This window comes from Myotis davidii, unplaced genomic scaffold (assembly GCF_000327345.1).
Source record: "Myotis davidii unplaced genomic scaffold, ASM32734v1 scaffold59, whole genome shotgun sequence".
NCBI classification, from domain to species: Eukaryota; Metazoa; Chordata; class Mammalia; order Chiroptera; family Vespertilionidae; genus Myotis; species Myotis davidii.
This window is the reverse complement of record NW_006293001.1, coordinates 1,002,779-1,015,719: the sequence shown is the minus strand read 5'-3', so window position 1 is coordinate 1,015,719 and position 12,941 is coordinate 1,002,779. Positions and strand designations below refer to the sequence as shown.

General features: G+C 39.4%; 1 protein-coding gene across 1 annotated transcript in view; it reads left to right on the top strand.

Annotated features, from left to right (window-relative positions):
- Positions 1–12,941, top strand: part of LOC102758103 (lymphocyte antigen 75) — a gene marked incomplete at its 5' end in the record, with an annotated part of 157,466 nt that overhangs the window by 125,657 nt on the left and 18,868 nt on the right. Inside the window, one exon of the mRNA XM_006766553.2 lies at positions 11,661–11,771. Within this exon, the coding sequence (XP_006766616.1) occupies positions 11,661–11,771 (111 nt within the window). The remainder of the gene's footprint in view (positions 1–11,660; positions 11,772–12,941) is intronic.

The following is a 12,941-nucleotide window of genomic DNA, read 5'->3' as shown; positions in this document are numbered from 1 at the left end:
CTCCCTGACCCCTGGCTCTTAGCTCCCCCCTGGGTTTCCAATCACTGTCAGTGGCAGGGGGCTTCTTCCTGCTTCCCCTTTCGCCTCGCTGCATTGTGCCTACATATGCAAATTAACCGCCATCTTAGTTGGCGGTTAATTTGCATATCTCCCTGATTAGCCAATGAAAAGGGTAGCGGTCGTACGCCAATTACCATTTTTCTCTTTTATTAGTGTAGATGTCTGTATACTCTATTGTGTGCTCACTGTCCAAAGTCTAGTTTTTATCCAATTCACCTTCCCTCCATCCCGTCTGCCTCAGGTAAACACCATTCTGTTGCTGTGTCTGTGGATTTGTTTTGGGGTGTTTTGTTACTTTGTTGTTTTTATTTGTTTTGTTACTTTTTTTGTTTTATGTTCCATATATGGGTGAAATCTTATTACTTTTGTTCTTTTTCCATTTGATTTATTTCACTTAGCAAGGTACCCTCAAGATCCATCCTGAGTAGTATTCCTTTGTACATATAGAGCACATTTTCTTTGTTCATTCATCCATCAATGGACCCTTAGGTTGTTTTTACATTGTAGTTATTGTAAATAATGCTGCAGAGAACTCATGCCGCTCAATAATAACAAAAAACAATTAGATTTAAAAATGGGCAGCATGAATAGACATTTTTTCCCAGACATATAGATGGCAAACAGGCCTATGAAAAGATGTTCAACATCACTAGTTATTAGGGAAATGCAAACCAAAAATGCAAATCAAAAGCCATTCTTGCCTATTCAAACAGCTATTACCAAAAAGACAAAAATAATCCCTGTTGGCGTGGATATGGAGAAAAGGGAACCCTGTTGCACTGTTGGTGGAAATGTAAACTGGTACAGCCACTATGGAAAACAGTGTGGAGGTTCCTTTAAAAATTGGGAATAGAACAACCATAAGATCCAGCAACTCCTCTCTGGGTATCTACCCAAAGAGTATGAAAACACTAATTTATAAAGATGTAGGTTACTAATTTGGAATTGCCGTATCCTTCAAGCCCTCGGTGAGGTGCTCCTGTCATCTCTTACCACCCTTCCTGCCATTCTGTGCATCCACACTGACCTCCTGAGACTCAAGCACCAGACCAGCCTCGCCTTTCCCAGTCCTTGGCATAGTGGCCCTAACCCACCTCATTCAGATCTGTTCACCTCCTCAGGTCTTCCCTGAACACGCCACATTCTTTGTCACATCCCCACGTTTATCTTCTTCAAAACACTTAATGCTATCTGAATGCATCTTGTTTTTTAAAAATGAGATCAACCAAAGGAGTTGTGTGCACGCATATGAGCATAACCAATGGACATAGACAGTAGGGGGGTGAGGGCATGTGCTGGGGGGTGGAGGTGGCTGGGGAGAGGTCAATGGGGGAAAAAGGAGACTCATGTAATACTTTAAACCAGAAAGAATTTAAATAAAAAAGTAATAAAATAATAAAATTAAAAAGTTATCTTTATTGTTGAAAGTATTACAGATGTCTCCTTTTCCACCCCATTCTTGCTTGTCACCTTTTTCTTGCTTGTCACTTCCCTTACCAGGAGGAAACTCTGTAATAGCAGAGGCTTTACTATCTCGTGGAGTTTTATTTTGTTTTGATTTATGTCTTGTACTTTATTCTAATTTGTAATAAAAAAATTTTTAGATAATGGTTTAAAAAGTAGGGGAGGGCAGTTGGGTAATGGGATTGTAATTTCTTCCAAATTATTTTACCTCTGCTATGAACTTATCTCATAGTTGAATTTAAAGCATTAAATCATCTTAATCTATTGATGTGACTTTTTATGACACTGTGGAAGGCACAGTTATGTTTCAAGGGAAATTCACATAGTTTTTGTATTTGAAATGTTAATAAATGTTTATTTTACTTCCAATGAAAAAGTGAAATTGCAACTAGGTATTATTTCAGGACTTCTTTCATTATTGAGAAGTTTTTATAAATGTGCTCATGTGTTAAAAACTAGTTTTAAAACAGTGTTATTGACAATTTTTATAACACATATCAAATATTTCATTCCTTTTGTGGGTTATTTTAGATTTTGAGGGTAATTCTCTTCTTTTAAAATATATTTTATTGCTTTTTTACAGAGAGGAGGGGAGAGAGATAGAGAGTTAGAAACATCGATGAGAGAGAAACATCAATCAGCTGCCTCCTGCACATTCCCTACTGGGGATGTGCCTGCAACCAAGGTACATGCCCTAGACTGGAATCGAACCTGGGACCCTTCAGTCCGTAGGCCGACTTTCTATCCCCTGAGCCAAACGGGTTCGGGCTTGAGGGTAAATCTTAAAACTGACTCTCTAAGAAAATGGGCTAGTGATGCCCAGTAGGTGCAGAGTAACACTGACTGGTATCCCCATACAATGAATAAATATCATGACAACTCTTCTGAGAAGGCACGTGAGGGGACAAGGCAGAGATGGACACCGTGGAAGCTAGGTGGGAAGGGTGGTGTTGAGAGGAGATGGAGTGTCAGAGAGGCTGGGTTTCCTTGAGATTCAGGGAGATCTTGCAGGCCAGCATACTGGGCTCTGGATTAGTCAGGGACTTGGAACAGCCACTCCCTCCTCCTTACACAGTAAAGGGGATAAAGGGCTCTTCTTCCTCCTCTGTCTCTGCCACACTTGCCCTTGTTGGACAGTAAGTGACTGCAGCTCATATCTTAATGGGAGAGGGGCAAAGGTCTTGTTATTGACAAAGAAAAAAATTATAATCTTTGCCTTTCCCTTGTTAACACTCAGAACAAGTATGTCCCCAGGATCACTTCCTCTTATTCTGTGCCTGATTGTTTAAAAAAAGAAATAATAAGGGAACAGAGAGTTCTATGGCAGCTTACCAGTAATGCAAAATATTCCATGGATATGCCATTTTCTTCTTTCAGTACAAGGTAATTTTAGGCAGAGAAACTATATGGAAACGTTTGGAGTTACGTCAAGTACAAGCTTTTAAATTTCTCATCAGGCTCCTAAAATTCTGCACTAGTTAAATCAGTAGAATTATAAAGTTACAAAATTCATAAAGACTTGTTTAGGTGTTTTATTATTTTTAATATATTTATATTTATTTCAGAGAGGAAGGGAAAGGGAGAAAGAGAGAAACATCAATGATGAGAGAGAATCTTTGATCGGCTGCCTCCTGCATGCCCCCTACTGGGGATCAAGCCCACAACCCAGGCATGTGCCCTGACGGAGAATCAAACCATGACCTGCCGGTTCATGGTTCATAGGTCGATGCTCAACCACTGAGACACACCAGCCAGGCCATTTAGGTGTATTATTAATAACAATCTTTCTTTTAGGAGTGCTGCAAAGAGTAACAGAAAACGCTTTGCAGAGAGCTTTGTAGACAGGATTTTTGTTTTGGTTTTTTTAAGCAAAGCTTAATTATTGAAATATATTTTATGGAAAATATTTACAGAACCTGAAAACCTATGGCATTATTTTAGGGAGGCAAGATGATAGCAAGTCTTAGTTTAGCCTTCTGCTCATGAAGTCTAGGAATCTCACCGACTTTCCTCACCAGAGGTATCCAGTCTCTACTTGGACATTGTTCTTCTCAAAGTAAAATTGCATCGCTTGAGCAGTGCGTAAAGCTTGTTCCTGGGCAGAAGGTCTGACCTGGAGCATGGCAAGGAGGGTTCCGTGCTGAATCAGCTAACTGGAGTTTCTGCTAATGCTGACATGAGCCTACGGAGAAGGCAACTGAGAGGTTTGAGGAAGTGAAGCAATAATTTTTACATTTTCCTGCCTGTAGTTTATTTTTTCTTCTCTTTTTGGCCTTATCATGTATTGCTTATTTATTTCCTCAACAATGTTCTTTGACTTGCTATAATTACCATTATCATCATCATCATATTCACTCCCATCTCAGAGGGAATCTTTGCTATTCCCTCTCTCTGACCTAGTTATCCACATGGCTTTCTTTTTTTTTTTTTAATATATTTTATTGATTTTTTACAGAGAGGAAGGGAGAGAGATAGAGAGTTAGAAACATCGATGAGAGAGAAACATCGATCAGCTGCCTCCTGCACATATCCTACTGGAGATGCGCCTGCAACCCAGGTACATGCCCTTGACCGGAATCGACCCTGGGACCCTTCAGTCCGCAGGCCGGTGCTCTATCCACTGAGCCAAACCGGTTTCGGCCACATGGCTTTTTCCTTCAGCTCATTCAGATCACTTTTTATAGGTCATCTTTATAAGGAGACCTTTCTTAGACACCTTTCTGAGATTGCAACCCAAACCCCTACCCTACACTAAGGATCTTGCTTCTCTGTTTTCACTTTTCTCCTTAGCGCTTATCACTCTCTGTGGTTGCTAGCCTCCAAGATGGCCAAAGAGATTCTCACCTCCTGGTATTCATACTCTGCATAGCTCACCCCCACACCAGTTAGGGCTGACCTGTATAACCAACAGGATATTGTGGAAATAACCGAGGTTGAGCCCCAAAGCTGGATTATAAAAGACATTGCACTTCTACCTTGTTCTCATTTGAATCACTTGACCCTTCAGCAACCTAGTGGAGAAGTCATGTATTGAGGAACTGAGGCTTCCCACCCACAGCCAACACCAACTCGCCATCTGTATGAGTGAGCCTTCGTGGAGGCTGTGGCCCTGGCCAACATCTTGACTACAACTTCATGAGACACCCAAGGCCAGAATCACCCAGCGAAGCAGCTGCTTCCAAATTCCTGACCCAGAAAAACTGTGAAATAATAAAGCTTTTTAGTTGATTTAAGCTGCTAATTTGCTACTTGGCAATAGATTGGCTAATAACCCACCTAAATAGAAAACACATCCTCCTGGCCGGATAGCTCAGTTGATTAGAGAGACGTCCTGATACACCAAGGTTGCAGGTTCTATCCTTGGTCAGGGCACATACAAGAAAACCAATGAATGCATAAAAATGGAACAACAAAATCAGTCTCTCTCTCTCTCTCTCTCTCTCTTTCTCTCTCTTCCCTCTCTCTCTCCCTCTCCCTCTCTCTAAAATCAATAAAATAAATTTTTGTAAAGTTTAATTTCTATTTATCAATTGAAATAATATAAAACACCTCCTACATATTATTTTATTTACTTACTCTGTGTATCTGCCTCAACTAGATTATGAGCTTCAGGATAGTAGGAATTTTTTCCTTTTTGTTCACTGTGGAATCTGTAGCCCCTAGAGCAATTTTCTCAAAGTAGCCTCCTGAGATAAGTACTGGTATCATCCCCATTTTACAAATAAGGAACTCGGGGCACAGAAAGTTGTTACATATAGCCAAGATCATGTAGTTAGAGCCAGACTTTTATCCATAGCTTAATATGCTTAGAATGCTGCACTGCCCACTTCTCTGTATACTATCTCGTGTTATGTACAAGACACTGTGATAGTTGGCAGGGGGGCGGGGGAGTTAATTTAAGACATGGTCTCTGTTGTCATGCAGTTCACAGTCCAATTGAGAAAATAGGATCAATATCAGATAACTGGCATACAGGATTTGATCAGTGCCATGTGAGTGTGGGTGTAGATCATCAAAAGATCCAAAGACAGAGAAACAGCAGTCAGCCTATCAATCCCCAGAAGGAAAGCAGGGGAGGGTGGGGGTAAGGAGAAGAGATCAACCGAAGGACTTGTATGCATGCATATAAGCCTAACCAATGGCCACAGACAACAGGGGGATGAGAGCACGAGTGGTGAAAGGGAGGAGGTTGGGGGTTAATGGGGGGATGAGGACACATTTGTAATACCTTAACCAATAAAGAAATTTTTTTAAAAGTTATTTATTTATTAATTTTAGAGAGTGTGAGGAAGGCGGGGAGAGAGAAATATCGATTTGTTGTTCCACTTATTTACGCATTCAGTGGTTGATTCTTGTATGTGCCCTGATGGGATTGAACCCGCAACCTTGGCATATTGGGATGAAGCTCTAACCAACTGAGCTACCCAGCCAGGGCCCACAAACCCTTTTTGAAGAAGAGTAGCTACCTATGGTTCTTATGCATAGGTCCTCCTGGTTTGTGTCATATTATGCTCAGCACCCTAACTGCAACTAACCAAAATAGGGAGAATTTTATCAATCAAAGGCTGACTGCCCTCAGCTAGGCAGCAGCCAAGGCAGGGACTTGGTATAAGAACCCTACGAAGCCCCTTTGACTATCAGCTTTCCTATCACCCATAGGTCTTTGCACTAGATCTCTGTCATTTGGGGTAGCCTGAGCAAGTCTGTAATCCTTATCACCAGAAAGGGCCTCTCACACATTGTGTAGTGCAAAGTCCTGTAGAAGTTCCAAGGAGTTACAGGTATAGGAAGGAGAGGGTTAGGTGCTTCATGGAGAATTGACACATGAGCTGCCACTGAAGTAGGAATATACTTTAATCAGTAGATGCTTTACATATCAGAGTTCATTATCTATATATATAAAAGCCTAAGTGACCATTACAACCGGTTGACCGAATGACCGGTCGCTATGACGCACATTGACCTCCAGGGGGCAGATGCTCGATGCAGGAGCTACCCCCTGGTGGTCAGTGTGCTCCCACAGCAGTCTCCCTTCTACTCACCCCCCGCCTGGCTGGCTCTGGCCCCGATCACCAGCCAGGCTGGGGTACCCCCACCCATGCACAAATTGGTGCACCGGACCTCTAGTAATTTATAAAGCATAAGAACTACAAATGTACAAAAGTAATTTGTAAATTTTACCTCACTTGGTGTCAAATATATTTTTGTGTACTTAATAGACATGCTTTATTTCATGTAAACAGTATTTTAAATCTATTGATTTTTTTATATTTTTTCATTTACTTTGATTTTTGAATATTCTTGAGTTTTTTATTACCAATAGAAAATACCATGTGTAGCTTTGACTAGAAATAAAACAAAAGAGCATTTGTCAGTCTGTGGTTCCAGAACTTCCAGTGATTTATAAAGGTGTTTCAGGTATCATTACTGTAAATGTTGTAATGGAGTCGGTTCCCATTTCCATTTTTTAAAAATTCCATGAGGCTTACGAAAATACAGCAAAAGGAAACAGGAAAATATAGGAGAAGAATAAAAATCAAAGTTTGCAATTCACAATATCTGCCCTGTGACTTTCTATTTGAGTTTCATCTGGAAATGACTGTTTTCTTTATTTTGACCTAATATAGAAATTATTATATGGTGGGAGAGGGGGGAGGAGGGAGAGACCTGCCTAGTTTACTCAAAGAACATTTGACTCCTTACTAGTTACTAGGTGCCTGTCATTGTGCTGGAATGTTTGTTTTTTTTCTTTCACTTTTCTCTTTTTTGCACAGCAAACTCATTTATCCTGTGAGTCATAGCTCCAATATTGCCTCCTTTCTAAAATGCCCCTTATTCCATACATGATTTATTCATTCTTTAATAGTTTTATGCATTTTGACTATCATACACTTGTAATATATGTCATATTTTTATGCCTGAGTCTCTCGTCAGACTAAATACTAAGTGTGGGACTCATCCTTTCTCCTTACCCCTGAGCACTGCCCATTCTAGCTGACACATAGGAGTTACTCAGCAAATGTTTGTTGGAAGAATGATGGTTAGATGGACAAACAGTTATTGACAACTTGTTCCAAAAGTGTAAAAGTGGGAATTCTGCTCCTGACTATAATAGAGTGGGAGATTAATGCTGCCACTAAGAACAATGGAAAACTTGGATAAAATCACATAAGAATAGAATTCGCATCTCAGAGAACTGCTAAGGCAGTAGAGATGAGCCCAATGTTATGCATTACTTTCCCCTTAGGAGAATTGCCAACATTTAAAGCAGCTAAAAGTAGAGCGTAGTTTTTGGCGGTCTCATGGTGTCTATGGAGGCAAAAATTTGAGTTTTAACTTGACAAAGAGGAGGGGCACTAGGTAAGATCCAGGTTTTCAACTGAGACCCATGGGTATTGGGCCTCACAAAGGTGATTGCACCTCCTCAATTCAACTCACCACTGACTGTATTAAGGTAATCTTCATACTTGAGCTGCCTACCAGATTCCTTTGTAGAGGAGAATAACATCACCGGGAGTCTCATCAATTTTTTTACAGTTTCTGATATTTGATTTTAAATAAATAAACTACCAGGCATAACAAGGCACAGGCCAAAAGAGAGAAAAAAATAAAAAGAGACCAGTAAGTGACTCAGAAATCAGAGTTATCAGAAATGGTTTTAAAATAACTGAAATAAGTACAAGGATGCAGATAATAAGATTGAGAATTTCATCAGAGACCCAGAATCTATAAAAATATGAACAGACTGAAATTCTGTATCTAGAAAGTCATTGACATTAGGAACTCAGTAGATGGGTTTCACGGCATTTTTGTTAAAACTGAAGAGCAAATTAGTAAACCAGAAAGAACAAGAGTATACATAGCAAGGTGACCACAAGTATTAAAAATATGTAAAAGTGCAGAGAGAACATATGGGACATGGTAAAAAGTGTAATACATATGTAATGTAAGTCCCAGAAAGGGAGGAGGGAAAAAATGGAGTGGAAGTATTATTTGAAGTGACAATAGCCAAGAACTTTCCAAAAGTGACCAATGAAAATAAGCTACATGCCGAAACCGGTTTAGGTCAGTGGATAGAGCGTCGGCCTGCGGACTGAAGGGTCCCAGGTTCGATTCCGGTCAAGGGCATGTGCCTGGGTTGCAGGCACATCCCCAGTAGGAGATGTACAGGAGGCAGCTGATCGATGTTTCTCTCTCATTGATGTTTCTAACTATCTCTCTCCCTTCCTCTCTGTAAAAAATTAATAAAAAATATATTTTAAAAAAAGAAAGAAAATAAGCTACAGAGTTAAGAAGTACATTGACTTATTAGCAGGATTAAAAAAAAACAATAACTAGGCATATCATTGTCAAACTGCTGAAAACCAAAGACAAAAAAAATCTTGAAAGCAGCCAGAAAGAGCCACAGTTAGACCAACTGAATTTCTCAATAGGAATGATCAAAGTCAAAACAATAAAGTTACTTCTTTTTAAAAAAATATATTTTATTGGTTTTTTTTTTACAGAGAGGGAGGTAGAAACATCGATGAGAGAGAAACATTGATCAGCTGCCTCCTGCACACCCCCTACTGGGGATGTGCCCGCAACCAAGGTACATGCCCTTGACTGGAATCGAACCTGGGACCGCAGGCCAAAGCTCTATCCACTGAGCCAAACCAGTGAGGGCAAAGTTACTTCTTAAATGACAATTAAGCTGCCATTCTAGAATTCTGTATTTGCAAAAATATCCTTCAAATATGAAGGTAGTATAGAGACACTTAATAACACAGAAATGTAAGAAGGAATGAAGAACAACAGAGTAGGTAAATAATGTGTTTACATCTAAAGGAACATTGACCATGCAAAATAGTAATAAAACAATAACACAAAGGAAGGGAGGTCCATGAAATTCAAATATTATAAGATCCTAGCATTGTCTAGGAAGTGGTAAAAATACTAATTTATTTTAGGTACCAATAAAATTTAGGTAAGGTGGCATGTTGTAATTTTCAGGGTTCCCACTACAGAAGTAAAATTAAAGAAAATTTATTTAATAAGCTAAAAGAAAAATGGAACTTAAAAGTATTTAGTAATCTAAAAAAAACACAAAAGGGGGAAAAAGGAACATAAAACAAGTAAGACAAATAGAAAACAAATTGTAACATGGTATATATAAACACAAATGCATCAGTAACTACATTAAATATTGAAATGTTCTAATTACAAAACAAATATCAAACTGGAATTTTTTTTGAAACCTAATTGCTGCTAGTAAGAATTATAATCACTTTGCAAAAGTGTTGGCAGTATCTGCCAAAGCTAGACACAGAGATACCTCTATGACCCAGCATTCCACTTCTAGAAATATACCCATGAGAAAGCATTCCTATGTGCACCAAAAGATGCCCAATGTGTTTATAGCAAGAGTACTTAATGGACACCAATTAGAAACTATTCAAATATCATCAACAGAAGAATGAATAAATTCATACAATACTATATGGCAATGGAAAAACTCAGGTCTCATACATCAGGATGATTCTAAGTAGCCCATTGTACTAAGTAGGTTATTGATCCAGCTGCTATAACAGTGACCTGAATTAACAGTGGATTTAACCACACAGAAGTTTCTTTTCTTCCTTGTTACAACTTGAGTGTGATATGATGGCTCCACCTAGGATCCTTCCGTCTTCCATCTTGTCGCTCTGTTATTCCTAGGCTGCTTCCATTGTTTACAGGATTAGAGATGGCTAACCATATTCATGCCAGTGGGAAAGAGGACATATGGTCCAAGGAGCACACTGCTTCCTTAAAAAAAATTTTTTTTTATTGATTTCAGAGAGGAAGGGAGAGACAGAGAGAGAGAGAGAAACACCAATGATGAAAGAGAATCATTGACATGCTGCCTCCTGCACGGACCCTACTGGCGATCGAGCCCGCAACCTGGGGATGTGACCTGACTGAGAATCGAACTTCTGGTTCTTGGGTTGATGCTCAAATACTGAGCCACACTGGCTGGACACATTTTACACGTTTCACCTCTGCTCAGACCTTATTGTCCAGAAGTTACTAGAAGACTGGGAAATAACCTAGCTTGGTGGTCATGTACTCTGTGCTGAGGTCTAGTACCAGAGACAACTCCTGGTCTCTGCCACATCCTGAGCTTAGTAAAATCAAAGTTGCTGAATTTAGACTCACATAGCTGATTGTTAAGTTCTGATCTTTGTAGTAGGGCATCCTACTTGTTTGTCTTAAAATTATAATACATACCGAACTTAAAAATAAAACAAGGTAAAATCTTAGTGCTTTTCCCTATATAGACCTGAGAGAATATGGAAGATTCATGCCTTATGCTCCTTTATTCACTGAAATTCAGTAAATACCTTGTATCCTTTGTCCATTCCTCTGGCCGTTGAAACCGAACTCTTACAGGCAGGCCTACTTTTGCTTGTAATGCTAATACTGAAGTTCTAGAACCAAGGCTTTAAACTGTACCCCTTTATAATGACCAACAAGAGAGACCAAGATGGAAACGAAGGAGATGTGCCTCTGCCTCACAGCTGTAGAGGGAGAGAAACAGTTGTGTTTCCTAGAACCAGTTCCAAGAATCTGCTTTCATGAGGTGATAAATTAAGAACGTTCAGAAGAACATCAATCTTGTTTTCCAGTGCAATATGAAAACTTGTCTGAATATTCATAATCCAGCAACTTGTTTTCTTCTCTGTTCTTGGAAGTATAATTTTAACAAAAAGATCTTGTAAAACGAAGACTTTTGGAATTGTTACTGCATGCTACAAAGGTGACCTTAAAAAGAGCTTGTAATTCTGATTGTCTTCCTTGATAGTTTGTTGCCTTGACAAGAATGCTATAATTTATGTCTGAATTCCTAAGCAACCCAAAGACTTAGAACTTTGCTCTGTAAAACCAGAACAGATTCATTTGCTCAGTTCTCGTTGCCATCATTTTTAATGGAGAAAAATAAATTACTATCACACTCGTCAATTTCTCATTTTAACAGAAACTGAAAGCCTTGTTGCTGAATTAACAAGGGCAATTGCCTTTCCTTTTTTCTGTGAAAATCTAATATTTTTATCTGTAGGAATTCATGAAATTCTTATTTTCAAGTTACTGAACAGTGTTTCTCTTTTTCCACATAGACTGTCCTTCATCCAACTGGGTTCAGTTCCAAGACAGTTGTTACATTTTTCTTCAAGACACCATCAAAGTAGAAAGCATAGAGGATGTCAGAAATCAGTGTACTGACCATGGTAAGGAGTTTATTCTTTTTCTTTTGCCTTTCAGAAATCAGTAAATAATGTTTACTAATTTATTTTAAAACAACTGTTTGTTATATCTCCCTGGGTCCTTATAATAACCGTATTCTGCAATATACAAGCCACAGGCAGTGGAACTGGGTGGAAGACAGTTGTTGATCATGTGCTCTGTGCTATACAGCACATTGCTGTCCTAGCAGAGTGGAAGAACAGTAGCAACAGCAGGGTCTAAATTATGTGCCTGCTCTGTGCCAGGCACCGTGCTTAAGCACACCATATATTTTAATTGGCTTCAATTATTATAAAAAACCTTTATCAAGAAGAAATTTAGTTCAGTTATTTGTTCAAGGTCACACAGGTCATAACTGGTAGAGCCAGGATTCAAACCAGGGTGTGTCTGACTTTAGGACCAGAGTTCTGGGTCATTCTGTTGCTTTGCCCTGAAAGTGCTATTTCAGGCATGTGTGTGAGCAGAAATCAGGTGACAAGGAACCATGAAGTAAGACTGTGGTAAAGAAGTATACATTAGAGAAAAATAAGAGAAAGGATATTTGCTAGAGGGTATGTTCAATATTCTCTGGGAAATACATTTGTAACTTCACATCGTGAAATATTTTATTATTTTTTAAAATATATTTTTATTGCTGAAACCGGTTTGGCTCAGTGGATAGAGCGTCGGCCTGCGGACTAAAAGGTCCCAGGTTCGATTCCGGTCAAGGGCATGTACCTGGGTTGCGGGCACGTCCCCAGTAGGAGATGTGCAGGAGGCAGCTGATAGATGTTTCTCTCTCATCGATGTTTCTAACTATCTCTAAGAAAAGTAGGGACCAATAATATAACGTTATATTATTGGTTGTTTCTAGTTTGCAAAAATATCTTTTTTCTCTTTTATCTTTTTCTCTTCCTTCTTTCTTATCCCCTAATTCTCTTAATTCCGGTGGTCGCCTTTATTTGGGGTTATTAATATCGTGAATATATTTGTGTTTAGTGCCTGGTACGTGGTGCCTTGTTGTGTTGTATTTTGTGCCCTTAAATCAACGCAGCAGATCCAAGAAACTGCAGCATCCTGAGCACCACACCCTCTGCTAAGGAACAGCGGCTGTACATGAAACCGCCCCCAAACAGCCAGAAGAGCCACCACAGCTGTGAACAGCACCCACCAGC